General features: G+C 38.4%; 1 protein-coding gene across 1 annotated transcript in view; it reads right to left on the bottom strand.

Annotated features, from left to right (window-relative positions):
- Window positions 1–16,370, bottom strand: part of ADGRV1 (adhesion G protein-coupled receptor V1) — a gene marked incomplete at its 5' end in the record, with an annotated part of 466,202 nt that overhangs the window by 64,263 nt on the left and 385,569 nt on the right. Inside the window, one exon of the mRNA XM_090278998.1 lies at window positions 12,656–12,813. Within this exon, the coding sequence (XP_090135124.1) occupies window positions 12,656–12,813 (158 nt within the window). The remainder of the gene's footprint in view (window positions 1–12,655; window positions 12,814–16,370) is intronic.

Here is a 16,370-nt window from a genome sequence, read left to right as displayed (position 1 = left end):
ACCATGAATAGGAAAAGGGAGGTGTAAGCAAAAAGCACAGATTTTTTAAAAAGAGGGAAACTATTTTTGACATCCTATTAGGTGGAAGGAAAGGCCTCTTGCAACTGGTTGTAAGGAAAATGATCTTTTACGAGGCAGACCATTTCAGTTATCATAAGGCAAGTGAAAGAGTAGTTTTGTGAAAAGATCTACATCTTTGATATGGTGTACTTTTCTTCCAAAAGGAAACAGCATTCGCTTTTATTCAGCTTTTTGAGTTTTATATGTAAAATATTAAGCATGGCACTGTGACCCTAGGCATTGTGCTGAGTATACATTTTTAAAGAAATTTATGATACACTTGCTAATTTCCCAGATTACCTCTCCCCACTTGCTATTTTCCTAGTCCTAGCAAACCAATTATACTTTATTTCTGAAATTTTTCTTTAATATTGCACCAGTTGATTAATTAAAGTGTGATCAACTATTATTCTGACTGCATTTAAAAAAATAACTTTGTAGGCACTAAATTATAAATTCAAAGTATGTGTAAATAATAAAAATGGCAACAAATAACACATGGAAAAAGTTGGAAATCAAGAATGTAATTCACACCTAAGGGCGTACAGCCACAAAGGTGGCTCATAGACTAGGTCAAAGGGGGAATGTGGTGTTTTCAATGTCATAGATATTCCAACATAAAACAGCCTTAAAAAACTGAGTTTCCTACTTGCTAGTCAGATTTTATATACATTCTTTAGAAATTGTCTGAATACACATTTTAGAGAGACACATTTAAAAAAATGAGAAATTCTGTTTTCATCAGTCAAGAGTGAAATGGAAGATTTCAGTCATCCACTAAAAATAAAGAATGTGCTCTTAGTTCAAAGAAATAAACATGAATAATTATTTTATGTAGCTTTCAAAGGAGTAAAGTAATGGCTCATCAGTAAATTTTCCAGGATAAATAAAGAAGGATATGAGTAGCAGAAAGTTTTTTTAAAAAGTAAAGTGTGGCAGGAAAATTAAAATTTAAACTTTTTATTAATGGGGAGAAAAAACTGCCTAGGAAACATATGAGAAACTCACTTGATGTGTATACAAAAATTATAAACAATGGGAAAATTTCCTTGATTCTCTGGGTCAGACTGAGGCATGGCAATGCTATGCGTACATCAATGCCAGATGTCAACTGCACTGAAGGTCAAAAACTGCACCATGCCCCTGAGCAATGCTACCGTGATGCTCTCGGTTATTGGCATTAAATGTATACCATACTGATTGTATTTTCTACTAACACCCCACTGAAGAATCTTCACAATGGTGATCAAAATCAAAATGAGCTTCAGTTCCATTCCTTCTACTTCTTGACTATAAACTTGTTGAAAAACCCAGCAAATGAGAGTGGATTCAGTTACATTATTTAAGTCCTGGCTTATCAGGAGTCATGTCATCTTTAGGCAACAGCACTAGTTAAGTCGTCGTCGTCGTCGGCAGCCGTCCGTCTCGAGAGACGATGGTGTAGCTTCTTAAGAGTCTATCTGCACCGCCGAGAATGGCTGTGCAGTCCGACTCGGGAGTGACACGGTATCTGTCTCCTCCCCTGTTGAATCGACATCTTGCGATGACGCTGGAGTGTCCTCTCCAGTGAAGCTGAAGCTACAGAGCCTGGGCAGGGTGATATGGAGGGTCTGCTGTTGCCCATGCAGCAGACCCCCCCTCTCTTCGCAGCTGAAGGGTCCAAGGGAAAGACGGAGTCAATACAGCTTGGCTTCAGGTGCGCCGCAGGAGTTGCCGGTGTTGACTACAATGTCAAACCGCCTTAGGGACTCCGGCTCCGGATTTTCTGTCGGGGTTTACTCCCTTAGCCTTTCCCTTTCCCCTGAAGAGGTATGCCGCAAGGCAGCAGAGGTTTTTTGGAGTCAGAGTTTTCCTTCTCTGAGCACTAGTTAAGTATAGCTCAAGAAAGAGGCTATTTGGAGATAGTGTCTTTGAAAGGTAATTAGGTCAGAGGGTGGAGTCCTTGTGATGGGATAAGTACCCTTACAAGAAGAGACAGGAGAGAACTACCTTACCCCCCACCACCTACACACTCTCTTCACCACAGGAAGACACAGCAAGAAGATGGCCATCTGCAGGCCAGGAAGAGGGCAGTCATCAGGAACTGAATTGGCTGGGAATAAGACTGTGGGACTTCTCAGTCTCCAGAACTGTGAGGAATAAACTTCAGTTGTTTAAGCTACCCTGTCTATGGTATTTTGTTATGGCAACGCGAATGAATTAATACACCAGGCATCATTATATAAAATGAAAGAAGGAGGCATAGTTGAGAGATATTTAGAATGCATATAGGACAAAGAGTTACATTATCTGACTGTATTCTGCACATAGTAACAGTTATGCTATGTCTATAACACTATTTCTCCAATGTTTATTTTATCTTATAAATCATGCCTAAATTAAAAGTTATATTAAACTATCAGTGAAGGAATAAAAAGAAAGAGTTGTGCTAATAGGAATACCAATACATACTGAGTGCTTAGTACACTACAGAGAGTATACCTACGGCCTTATATGAATTAACATTTAATCCTTCAAACAGCTCTATGAAGTTAAGTATTATCATTATGCCTGGACTACATATGAGCATAATGAGGAATACTAGAGATGTTACAGTGCCCTAAAGAGAGGGCTATCTTTCTTGGAAATCAGAATATGAAGAAATAGTTTGCCAGCCCAGATCACTTCAAATTCTTTCTGGGGAAAGGAGTCTACTACTTTTATGAAATGAGAGTTTTGTACGTTTAATTCAATGTTTTCATGCTATTTTTCTTGATGAAAGTTTTTATAACAAAATGGTATTGGTGCTAGCAGTAATGGCAGCTCTGGAAGTTTGAGGGTCACCTGTGGCTCTAATGCCAACTGCAAACTTGGACACTTTTCTATGCCTCTCATATCCTGATTTTCTTACCTGACTATAGATATAATAATACCTGATTCATAGGTTTCTTGTAAAAATAGAGATAATATATATACAAAATGCGTAGCACAGTGTCTGGCATATGGTGAGTCTTAATTGGTAGTAGTGATGATGATAATAACAATGACTACTAGGGCCCAGGTAAATTCACACCTGCCACTTATATGCAGTCCAGCCCTTTATTCTTCTAACTCTACCATATTCACACCCTGCACCCTCTGCCAACCTAGAAAACAAATGTAAATTGGACTTAAAAGTTCAATACTGAAATAGATTAAATAGAGAACTACCCTGATGCTCATCAATATTTAACTGTGACTAGGTGAAAGGCAGTTCACTGAGGTAAAAATATTCAGGAAACTTCAGTTCTAGAAAGACCCATCTCTGCCATAAATTATCATTCCCTTTTCTTCTTTGGTTACATGTGTAAATCAGGAGATTAAACAGAAGTCTAAGCTTTCTCTCAACTCTGTGATTTTATTTTTATAATACTTTTCATCTGGATGTTTTAAATGTTAGGAAACTAACTCCTAATGTTAGTGGCTAATAAGCATGATCAAATCCCAAATAGGAATGAAGAAAACAAACACTAAAGACTAAGAACACATCATTTTTCAGACTCAAAGAGTTCTGATCTAAATCTTTGAATATTGAGGTCATAGATATGAATCTAAGCAGAGGAGGAGCATCCATGAAGTTTCTGTAAAATTTTTGGATTTTCCCTATCACTGTTGGCAAAATGTGGGAAGACTGAACTGTGTTCACAAAGATTTTTCCAACTCAAGGAGAAGAGATTGTCCATGGTCTGATGAGGAGCTCTGGGGTTTTCCTTCAGTCCCTAGGCATTGTTTTCTTTTCTTTTGAGAAATGGAACTGAGAGCAGACTGCAAATAAGCAGCTTACTGCCAAGGACATGTGAAACCTGTTATATTGGTCATTCTGGATCCACTTCAAGCACATACTGTTACTAGGCAAGATTACTTTCGCTTCACTTTAGTGAAAACCTCAATTTTGCTTTAGGAAAAAATATCAGTTTTTTTTCCCCATTTTTATTTAAAAGTCATGTATGTTCCTACCAGCAATAAAATCTAAAATGACAGTGACATACTTGTAGTTCTGATGGGAGAATAAGAATACTAGAACTAGAGTGTTCCAGTTATTTATAACTACATAATAGAATCACCACAAAACTTAGTGGCTTAAAATAATTTATTCTTTCTCGCAGTCCTACAGTCTGAGCTGGGCAGTTTTTCTGCTCTATGTGGTATCAAGTTGTGCTGGAGCCTTAAGAATTCTTTACTCTCATGTCTGGAATCAGAGCTGAGGTGCCTGAAACAACTGAAGGCAGGCCCGGCAGGCCTACCCATGTGGCTACTCCACATGACTAGCTTGGCAGTTCAAACATCATGGCGGTCTCAGGGTAACTGGGCTTCTTACATGGTAGCTAGCTTCTAAGAGAAAAGAAACTGGAACTACAAGTTTTCTTAAAGGCCAGAACCATTATCGGACAGCATCATTTCCATCATATTATATTGGTCTAAGCAAGTTCAAAGCTAGTCCAGATTTCTAAAAGATTATTTTAAAAAATTTATTTTACTTTTTTTTCTTTTATTGATTCCAGAGTGAGGGGAAGGGCGGGAGAAAGAGAGAGAGAGAAACGTCAACTGGTTGCTTCTTGAAAGCTCCCTGACTTGGGACCAAACCCGCAACCCAGGCATGTGTCCTGAATGGGAATCGAACCTGTAACCTTTCGGTTTGCAGGACAACACCCATCCAGCTAAGCCATACTGGCCAGGGCCAAAGCTAGTCCAGATTAACAGAGAGGTGAAACAGACTCCACTGGTCTGTATGAGAGGTAGCATGCATGCAATAGGAGGGTAGTAATGGACTGCAGCCCTCTTTGGAGAACACAACACAGAGTCTATTGCACTTATCAGGAGCTCTTTTTCCTTTGGATTTCATTGAGTTTCTCTGAACTCTATTTGAAAGTTTTTAAATGTCAAGGGAAACAAAGTCACTCAACTTTAGAATAAAAGGGATGATCTTTTTGTATTGAAACATACGTGTGGGATTTTTTATAAGAAAGGAATTTGTAATCACCTACTTCCTCTTTTTATTCAAATTATTTTCCTTCCCTGGTCTTCGGTGAATCATTTCTCATGTAAGAACTGGCTGATAAATCAGAACAGAGCCAGTAAATTCTAATGAGCCTCAAAGAAGAGGCAAGCTTATCATTTCCAGAGATCAAAACCAAATCCTAAAAGTACAGGCTTTGTTTAAAACGCTGTTTGAGACGTTGACATTTAGTTCAGGGAACATACCTTTATCCTGACTCATTCCTACTGCACGTTGAGCCCAGTGAAGAGAGCAGCCAGCCAGTGAATGTCACTAGGAACCACTGACATTAAAAAATTTGGTTGACAGCAGTCAGGCAGCAAGAGAGGCATAAAGGCTGAGCTGTCACCGCTGTTCCAGGCCAGGCTCAGAAAAGGAAGGGACTGACAGTGGCTGTCTTTGGGAGCTACAGCAGAGAGCGTATTTTATTTATTAGCAGCTCTGTCTCTGTACCCTCCTTTCCTCTGGATTTCATTGAGTTTATTTGAACTCTGAAATTAAGGGTACTAGGAACAAAAAAGTAACTCAAAATACACAGCTGATTGATACTTAGCAGTCATGACAAACACACAAGTGTTGATTTTTATTGCTTCTATTGTCAGACACATCTAACCTGCACAACAGTGGTTAGTTGGGAGAACAGTTCTATAGATATACAAAATATTCCAGGCCTAACAAAATGATTTATGCAAGATCATCAGTTATTCAATAAGATGATGCCAGTGTTAACTAATTGTATCTGTTTACCAAACCTAAAACTCTACGGTAAATAATCATAATCATTATGGTTACTAAAAACAAGCAAACAAACAAACAAAAAATAGCTTCGCTATAAGTAAACTACAAACTGAACTTTCCTTCTCATATGCATTATACTCATTGTTAAAACTGATCTATAAACAAACAAAAAAGTCTTTGACAATGTTTGACCAATAATACTCAAAATTTAGTATCATTTGCAAAACTAGGAAATTAAGTTTTTGTTAGAAAAGGTGATTTATTTTCTCCTGTTGACTTATTACTTGAGAATCAATTTTCCATAATACTAAGACATCTAAAAATGGTCATCCAGTGAAAAAATGCAGGGCAAATATAACTAGACGAGAAACCGTCTCAGCTGACTTAGGAAAATGGGTTGCTTTTGCATGCTTGGAATTGCAAAGCGCTAAGCTGGGTCTGCTTGAGACTTATTAGAACCGCCCTCCTTCTCAGGTATTAAGTGTACACAGCATATAAAAAGTGCAGGTTTCTCAGAAGAAAGCAAAGAGGCTGGGTACCAGTCTGTGTGCTCCTTGGAAGCTTAGGTTTTCAGAGAACTTCTCTGCGTCTGCCTGCACCATGGAATCTGAGTCCCTGAGTGGCCTTTGTGCCACTTCTCATACGACACAGACTCTCAGGAGTAAGAAAAAGCTGCTCACTATTCAGTTTTTCAAAAATACAGACATGGGAACTTTAATTTTGCTAATGTACTAGAATTTTCAACTTTCTCCCCCCTACTTTCTTTTTCCATGTAGATATCTATTTTAAATAGTTAGGTTTTTTTTTTTTTTTTTAAATTCTGGAAGATTCTCAATCACTTCTTCAAGTCTTGCTTTTCTCCATTCCTTGTGTTCTTTCCTTTGGCGATCTATTCCCATATCTCTTAGCTTTGCTTTTGTATTTTTTCTTTGTTGTATGTTTCCTTGGTAAACTCTTCAATCCTAGTTTCAGACTCTTAACTCATTAATTCCCTCTTTTCTGTGTCTCATCTAGATGTAATCTCAAATATTAAGATATTTTAAAATTTCAACTATTATATTTTTCATTGCCACAATTTCATTTTCAATTGGTCTGTTTTAATTTTATTTGTTTATATCTATTTCTGGTTTTTATGTTTCAGCGATTTTAGTGGATATGTCTACCTTTGTACCAGGGCTCAGTCATCACAATTTTTCTGTTAGGCTTTGTAGACCAAACGATCGCTGCTGCTCTACATGCACTCGACGATGTATTATGAAAACAGCTACAAAACATTTGTTAAAAAGCAGGTGTGGCTGTGTTTCCAACAACACTTTATTTACCAAAACAGGTCACTGCGGTCACTTTGGAAAAAGTTTGGCAGTTCCTCTCAACATTAAACATAGAGCTACCATATGACTCAGCAATTCCACCTCAGGTATATGCCCAAGAGAAATGGAAACATATGTTAATACAAAATCCTGTATATGAATGTCAATGGCAGCATTCTTCATAATAGCCAAAAGGTTAAAATAACTCAAACATCAACTGATGAATGATAAGGAAAATGTAGTATATTCATACAGTGGAATATTATTTAGAAATTTTAAAAAAATCTATGTACTGATACATGTTATAATATGGATGAACACTGAAAAATTTTGCTAAGTGAAAGCAGTTGGACACAAATGACCACATATTCTATGATCCCACTACGAGAAATGTCCAGAATAGATAAGTCTAGAGACAAAATGTTGATTAATTGTTACTTAGGGCTCAGGAAAGTGAAGAATGAGGAGTGACTGCTAATGGAGTTTCTTTTTGGAACAATGAAAATGTTCAAAACTTATATTATGGTGACAGTTACACAACTATATAAATATAGCGAAGACCACTGAGCTGCACAACAGAAAGAGATAAACTTTATGACATATAAATTATATCTCAATGAAGTTATAAAAATAAATAGATGAAACAGGAAAACAGGTGAGTGGCTGGTAGGGCCATAGTTTTATAATTCCTGCCTTATATTATTGAGGATGCTAACATACTTAAAGTTATTTATAGTTTATTCTATTTTAAAAAAATTTTCTAAATGAAATGCATCCTTTTGATTGTTTATTTAAGGGCTGCCTTTGTTAGTTTTCCTCCAATGTTTGGAATTTTTATATTGCAGCTAATCTTGAGTAGAAAGCATTTGCTTCTTTGCTTGCTCTCTCCATGTCTTTCTCTGTCTCTTTCTCTCTCTCTCTGGCTACCTTTTTATAATGGTTTTATTTTTATTTTTTTGTAAATATATATTTTTTTTATTTTGCTTTTTCAATTACAGTTGTCCCCCTTTCCCCTAATTTCGCTCCCCCACCCAACCCACCCCCTCTCCCACAATCATATCCCTCCCCGTTGTCCATGTCCATGAGTCTTTTATATGGGTTCTTTGACTAAACCCTTCCCTTACTTATCCCCCTTCTCTCCCTCTCCCCTCCCCCCTATTGACTGCTATTCTGCTCTTTGTTCTATTTAGTTCCTTTGTTTGTGTTGTTCTTTAGTTTCCTGTATTAGGTGATATCATATGGTATTTTTCTTTCTTTGCCTGGCTTATTTCACTAAGCATAATTCTCTCTAGTTCCATCCATGTTGTTGCAAATGGCAGGACTTCCTTCTTTCTTTCTGCTGCATAGTATTCCATTGTGTAAATGTACCACAGTTTTTTGATCCACTCATCTACAGATGGGCACTTAGGTTGTTTCCAGCACTTAGCTATTGTAAACAGTGCTGCAATGAACATAGGGGTGCATAAGTTCTTTTGAATTGGTGTTTCAAGATTCTTCGGGTATAATCCTAGTAGTGGAGTCGCTGGTTCAAAAGGCAGTTCCATTTTTAATCTTTTGAGGTAATTCCATACTGTTCTCCATAGTGGCTGCACCAGTCTGCAATCCCACCAACAGGGCACTAGGGTTCCCGTTTCTCCGCATCCTCGCCAGCACTTGTTGCTTGTTGATTTGTTGATGATGGCCATTCTGACTGGTGTAAAATGGTATATATAATGGTTTTATAGTTGCCTTCAATCATTCCTGCTGTCCAAAAAGGACTAGGTTGATGTCCTGGGCCTCCTGACCCCACGGTGACATATGGATATGACAGATAGTCTGTGAACTCCAGAGAGCTTGGCCCAGGTATTTAATAAGATGCTTTATCTGCTTTCTACTTGGGCTCCCAGATATCTATAATCCAAAGCCTAAGCTACTGTGCAGCTCTTTTTCAGGCTCCTGTCATGCAGATGCTGTTGCTCCAGTTCCCCCTGCCTTGGGTGGGACATTCTTGTTTCCACTTCACCACGACAGCAGTTGAGATACTCTCTCATCCACCTGCTTGTGGACCCAGAAAATATGGGGCCCATGGCTTCAGACCAGCTTAACACTTTGTCTTCCTGCTCTATTTCTGATCCATAGAGATGCTAATCTTCTTTTAAACTTTCTCTTGTGATAGCTTGTCTTTACCTGCTATGTATATGGAGCAGACATCAGAGAAGGAAAACTCTGATTCCAAAAAACCTCCGCTGCCTTGCGGCATACCTCTTCAGGGGAAAGGCTAAGGGAGTAAACCCCGACAGAAAATCCGGAGCCGGAGTCCCTAAGGCGGTTTGACGTTGTAGTCAACACCGGCAACTCCTGCGGCGCACCTGAAGCCAAGCTGTATTGACTCCGTCTTTCCCTTGGATCCTTCAGCTGCGAAGAGAGGGGGTGTCTGCTGCATGGGCAACAGCAGACCCTCCATATCACCCTGCCCAGGCTCTGTAGCTTCAGCTTCACTGGAGAGGACACTTCAGCGTCATCGCAAAATGTCGATTCAACACGGGAGGAGACAGATACCGTGTCACTCCCGAGTCGGACTGCACAACCATTCTCGGCGGTGCAGATAGACTCTTAAGAAGCTACACCATCGTCTCTCGAGACGGACGGCTGCCGACAACGACGATATGGAGCAGGGTAGTAGGCAAAATATGCATTTACAGTACCATCTCAAGTAGACATTTTTCAGGTCATTTCAACAAAGTTTTAGCAGGAGGATTTAAAGAGAACATCAAATGTTCCTTGGTACATGATCATTTTTTAAAAGAAATTTTGAATTCAAAATACATGGAACATATTCAAGTGAGTTACAATAGGTTGCTAATAAAGTATAACAGAGCAGTCAGATGTCAGAGCTGAACATGTAGTTTTAGAAATCACAGAAGTCAAGGAAAAAAATAGTCTTAATAATAATGACCTTCAAAGGGAGATACCTACAAACAGATCAATAAGATAAATCCTCGAATGTCTACTTTTGATGATATAACAGATTTCTCTTCTTGTGCCATATTTAGCTTAATTATAAGATTTTATGATGCATTCATGATTATTAACTTATTCACTTATTCAACAAATATTAATTATCTCCTGCTATCCACTGAGCACTCTGCAAAACACTGGCGATACAGGGATAAATAATAAATGGTCCTTGCCCTAAAAGAATTCATTATTTATTAAGGAAATCACCCACATACTCCAAAACCAGTCACCATTCCTAGGTAAGTACTATATGGCTACAGGGACCAAGTGCTTCTTTAAGAGCATAGACAAGGGAATGAGTAATTTTTATTGGTGTGGTACTGTGAAGAGAAAATTCCAAAGGCTTCACAGAAGAAGTAGCATACTGAGAGTTTCCAGAATTTTTATAAAAGAGTGAGCAATATCTTGTTGGAAGTGTAGTCTAGGGGAATTAACTTGTGTTTATCCAGCACGTGATTTTCATTTAGATTATGGGTTTATGTTGGACAGCTTTGGGGAACTAAGCCCTTTCCATCTCTCTCTCATCCACATTCCCCACATCACTTATTAAACACACAGGTTTTATGAATTAATGATGAGGAATTCAAAGTCAGGGGCTCCTTACACGAACGAAGATAACAGTATCAGGCAGTTTTAGGAAAGAGTAAATAAACTGGCAGAGTCAGAATGCAGGATAAATAGTAACTAACTTAGGGATGGAAACATGACCCAAGGTGGACTGTGAAGACTTTTGTATTGTAGGCTAAAAAAACTGGACTTTTTTTTTTTTGGCAGTGGGAGAGAGCCTGCATGACTATAAAGCTGGAGAGAGAGGCGATCTACTTTACATTTTTGAAATACAGACATCTGAGAAAATAAAACGGAGAAGAAAAAAACTCGAACTAGTGACCAATCAGGAAAATACTGTAGGAGTCCAAGTATGAGGCAATGAGTATTAGATCGAATTGTCATGGGAATACAGAAATCAGAAATATTATGAATATTTTTGTATTAGAAAAGGTTCAATAGAACAATGCTTCTATTAGTATTTCATTGCAAGAGAGGTTTTCCCTAGTTGAGATACACGTGTGCTGAGACTTTCAGAATTATGTTTAATGTTTGAGGGCTATGTTTTTTAGATCAAGTACTATTTATCTATTGCAATCATGTTGGATCATATCCAAAAGGCACAGGAGTGACTTAGGCATGAAAGGATTAGTTCATTATGTTAGGCCCTTGTATTATCATTATTGAAAACACGCAAACACTGGCACTTCCATATTATATAGAAAACAAAACAAATGTTGTCATTTGGGGGAAGAAACAAGTCTTCCCTTAAGAATATGCATTGTAATAAAATGAATCCCAAGTTGAATAAAAGCATAGCTTCTGGAAAAATTCTATGTCCCATGAAAAACTAGAATTTCTACATTAAATAGTTTCCCACTTGAAGAATTTTAAGATTAATCATAACCATAAGCAATGTTTTTGCCTACACAATGATTCCATGCTAAATGAGAGAGAATACAGAAGAGGTGGCTAGATACAGCTATAAGTGATCCCACAAACTAATATAAAAATGTCCCTCTATACCATGAGGAAAATCTTTTCGTATCTTCCCTGATCCAATTCAGGTGGTAGAAGGTTTGTCTTACATTAGAGTGCCTCCTTTCATTATCCTATAAGTGGCAATATCTATTGAGCCCCCAGGAATATATTAGATACTAGTCTAGGGAATTCCTATATGGTATCTTGCTTAAACTCTGAGAAGCACTTAAAATGTAAAGAATTCCTCTCACTCATTTGGCTTTAAAGTTCCCAAAGCTTAGAAAAGAGGACATTCCTCTTCTTCATTGGCCCAAGAGGCATTCCCCCATCTCCAGCTCACAAGGTTCTTCCTAATATTCCAGTCACTCATATCATTTTGGAGTGAATTTTCTCTACGTAGGTATGTAGTTAATGTTCCTAGTTAAAAATAAAAAAATTCCTAAGAGACTCTAATCTAACAACAACAAAAAAGAATCAGATCATAAAAACCTGTTCTAAGTATGATTCAAAGGGAAAAAATGAGCGGCAATGAAAGCCAATTTGAGCTGGAAAGACTTGCACTCTTAAATAACTAGACATGTGTAGCCACTTATGAAGCTGTCTGATCACATGTTTTTAAACATCTGTCAGCACAATCAGAGCTCCACATACAAAACACAGCACTGTGGAGCATTAGGGAGATTTGCTCATGATGAATTCTCAGATTCTGAAACACATGAATAAATTTCACAGGTTGAACATAAGTTATTACTGCTTAAGTTGAAGGAAACTTGGAGAATAAACTCCCAAAGGCTGTGACTGGAACCAGGAATAAAACCTATGGAGACCTAATGAAAGGGAGATGTCAGGAAGTACCAAGAAGCAGGAGAGACTAGAGACTAGAGATTTGCTTACAGAGCTGAAAGCTGAGTCTCACTTCACTCTTTAATTAGATTAAAAATTTTCAGTGACACTTTCCCCACCATTAAAAAGTTCCCATCTCCAAAGTACAAAATGGTCTCTTTCAAACCTGCAGCATTTGTTCTTCCTCTGAAGACATCATCATATGCCTTCCACTGTGGCTTCACCTGGTAGGCGTGGATGAACACTACGAACACCACCACGAGGCACGTTAAAGGAACAAGAGCTGCAGTGAACAGAGCTGCATAGATATTTGGGATGAAACACCTGAAAGAGAAGAGATCACTCAGACAACTTCCATGCCAACATCATTGCTTTATACCAACGCTTTGTGTCTAAATGCTGGTAAAAGCTCATTTTTGACTTGTCAAATTGAGACTGTGGTTGAATAGAGGCTGCGTGATTAAAACTAACCCACTGCTTCACCAAGTAGGATCCATGAAACATGCCTATCCTGACATGCCCAGAAAACTTTAAAAAAGGTTCTGACCAAATAAATTTGAGAAATGCACACTTGCCTTCCAGCTCTATCTTCTCAGCCTAATGAGACCAAGGTCACACTGGGGACTACATGAGAGAAGTGTTGTTTAATGGCAAATCTGAGGATTCCTAAGGGCTTGTCATTCCTAAGCTCTGCATTTCCTGAAGGGCCATTAATTCCCTTGAAAATGATGACAACTTTCCTTTTAGAAGCTATTCTGCTCAATTACATCTAATATTACTAGAGGTTATTTGGAACAATGAGATCAAAGGTAAACTTACATTATTTATTTATTTTGGAAATACCAAAATTCTACGAAAAATGATTTTACAGATGTAACGGGAAATTTTTACTTATGAGTTATAAAATCCTCTTGTTCTTTACATAAACTCTTTCACCAAAAGTATCAAAATGAAGGTCTCCTAAGTAAGGTCTCAATATCTAAAACTGTACTTTCGAGATATTCTTAAAAAGGACACACCTCCTACAACTTAAAAGACTATCATACTTAATTAATTACAAGAAATATTAATAGTAGGTAGTGTTCTTTTAAAATATTTTCCCCAACTTCTCCACTTTTAATACAAAATACTTGCAAACCTAAATTACAACACAGTGAAAAATAATGGATTCTGAAGAAAACTGAAGGAAAAGCAAATATAACCTGTTTAAAAGAAAACCTAAAAATCCACAACATAGGTAATCAGCGGAAATATCCTTTCTTGCAACTTGGAAAAATAGTGCCTCAATTTTATGTTTAAAAAGGGACACATTATTAAAAACCTTACTCAAGTATTATTTCTAATTACATGACCTGCTAAATGTATTCCTCTTGTAAACAGGACACATTTCAAGAGATATTTCAACACATATTCTGCATCTGCAAAGATATATCAGAATGATGAATCTCTTGGCTTTTCAAATTTAATTTGGATGGCACAAAGCTGAATCCTTCCCTGTACACTCATCTGCATGTACCCATATTTTCCAGATAAGAGGCATATGGTTAAATAAAACAAGCAAATATTAATGATCTTGAATATATTTCTGCACTAAAAACAGTGGTCAGGTTGGCTAGTCGCTTCTATGTACATTGGCTTTAAATGATTTATTTAATTGCTTTTATCTGAATTATGGGATCACTGCCACAGACTGGCCTGAAAGTGCTGAGATGAACACAGACACTGATGAAGAAACACACACAAGTTTCACAGCTCTACTTTTACCTTGACAAATGGCATCTCAGTATCACCACTTAGCTTCAGGATGTAAGATGGTGATAGTCACTGAATCTCTTTTGAGGCGCTCCAGGAGTAATAGTCATTTTATACAAAATGCTAGGGCACAGATTTGACTTCAGCCACATAGAACTTCTCAGTAGCTGACCACGTTTGGTTCTCACTTCTCCATCTGACGTCCCTTCCTAAAAACTTTCCTGTTTTAGATTCAGAAGAGGACAACCTTTGAAAGCAGAACCCCAACTAATGGTGCACCTCCCTGGTTAAAAAATAAAACAGGCCCAGTGGACCTCCAGGAGACTGGCACTAGCCAGGCATGTGTGCACTGGCTCCAGGAAGAGAAGGGAATTCCCTAAGTGCTGTTGCTCTGAAAAATCTCCTGTGCTGTTCGCCCTGCTTGTACGATGACTTGGCTACCCTGGCCCATTCTTTCAGAGAAAGGGGCAGAAGATTATCCAATCCTGAAATGACCCCTTCCATCCCCCACCTCATGTTTCTTCAGATCCCCACATGGCTTCTCATGAGTACTGGGCTGCTGAGAGGCCCTAAGCTCGCCTTCTGCACAGTCAACACGGGCAGATCATTAATGAGGAGGGTTGGGTCCCCAGAGCGCCTGTTCCTGTTGGCAGCCCTGCCACCTCTCCTGTCCAGGTCAGACACTGTAGTACTGCGGAGTCTTCTGGTCGCCCAGTCCTGTCCTGCTGTGACCCCATCCTGGTCTCTCTGCAACGAAGACTACCTGCCTTACATAGGGATTAAGGTGTCAGGTAACTAACCTCAAAAGGGAAAATAAAAGGCCTCATCAAACCGAATTTCCTTCAGTCTAACCGAATAAGATGTACAGTACATCCAGGTAGTTTGAGGATTAGATCACAGGGAAGTGACGTGGCAGTTAGGAAACTATGACTATCATGTTAGGAATAGTTTCTGAAATTAGGCTAGGAACGCATTCTTGGAAAAACTGAACGTAGTATAAGAAAGGAGCAGGCTGAGTGCTGTGTACACAGGAGGGCCGTGGAAGCAGCTGATTACGGTGCCGGCAGCCGCTGCTTCAGCACAGATCTGGCAGATACCAGAAAATTAGACAAAGACCATGTGGATTTACTTTCTTAAAAAGGGCGAGGAACGTGTGTTCCTTGTAATCACCAGCTCATCCAGCTTCAAAGCACTCGGATGACCCCTCTGTCTGTTTTGCTGCTGAATGTTCTGCAGGGTTCTTGCAATCACATGACTAACTTTTGCTGTTCCCTTTTAAAGTTTCATGGGTAGATTTTCTTTCTTATTATAACCCACAGACTGTCCTAATTTATTTCAAAATCTTGTCAGGACTTCAACATTTTCTCTATTTTTAGCCAGATGAAACAAACAGATACTGTTACATTACCTTCAGTTTTTCCTCTTCCAAGGGTAGCTTGGAGCAGTTACAATGCTTTATGTCACTTTCTAATTTGGTCAGTTTATGACCTCCCCTAGGTAGGGCTTTATCCTTATTGAAGTGTTTTCACTTGCATTACATAAATTGAGTAAAAAAAAGATTACATTGGTGGCATGGGGTATTTCAGTTTCTTTATTCCCATATGAAATAAGCATAAGAAGAAGCTCAGAAGCAAAGGAGTCTAGGAGAGGCATAAACTCCACTTATAACTTCTGAAAATATTGGGAGAGACTCTGGGAACTCCCTGTCCATGTGACTGAGATTTGAGTCCATCTGAATTCTATTTTAAAGAACAAGTTGACCATCGTCAACTGGAGGACTTGAAGCAATCCAGGCAGCTGACATCTGGGTTACATCTGGGTTCCATAGATAATGAAAAGGACCCAGGTAGTGGAAGAATAATAAATGTTTATTTCCAAGGTCTTCTTTATAACTACTTCTCAGTATGCCAATAGTAATAGTTATGATTCACAAGCTCATGTGCCAACCTTCCCAGATAGGTCTCCTTAAGGTTTTGTTAATGATTGCATCTACATCAAAAGCTACATTTGTTGCTTCAACTAACTTTGTTTTTTCCACATGGAAAATAAATAAATTTATGAAGGCACGAGAGTGAAGAGAAAATCACAGTTTGGGTTTAAGCAGCTTCAAGGTAGGAAAATATACAGTA

This window comes from Furipterus horrens, unplaced genomic scaffold (genome assembly GCF_987537825.1).
Source record: "Furipterus horrens unplaced genomic scaffold, mFurHor1.1.pri manual_scaffold_5, whole genome shotgun sequence".
NCBI lineage: Eukaryota > Metazoa > Chordata > Mammalia > Chiroptera > Furipteridae > Furipterus > Furipterus horrens.
This window is presented reverse-complemented; position numbering and strand designations above follow the sequence as displayed.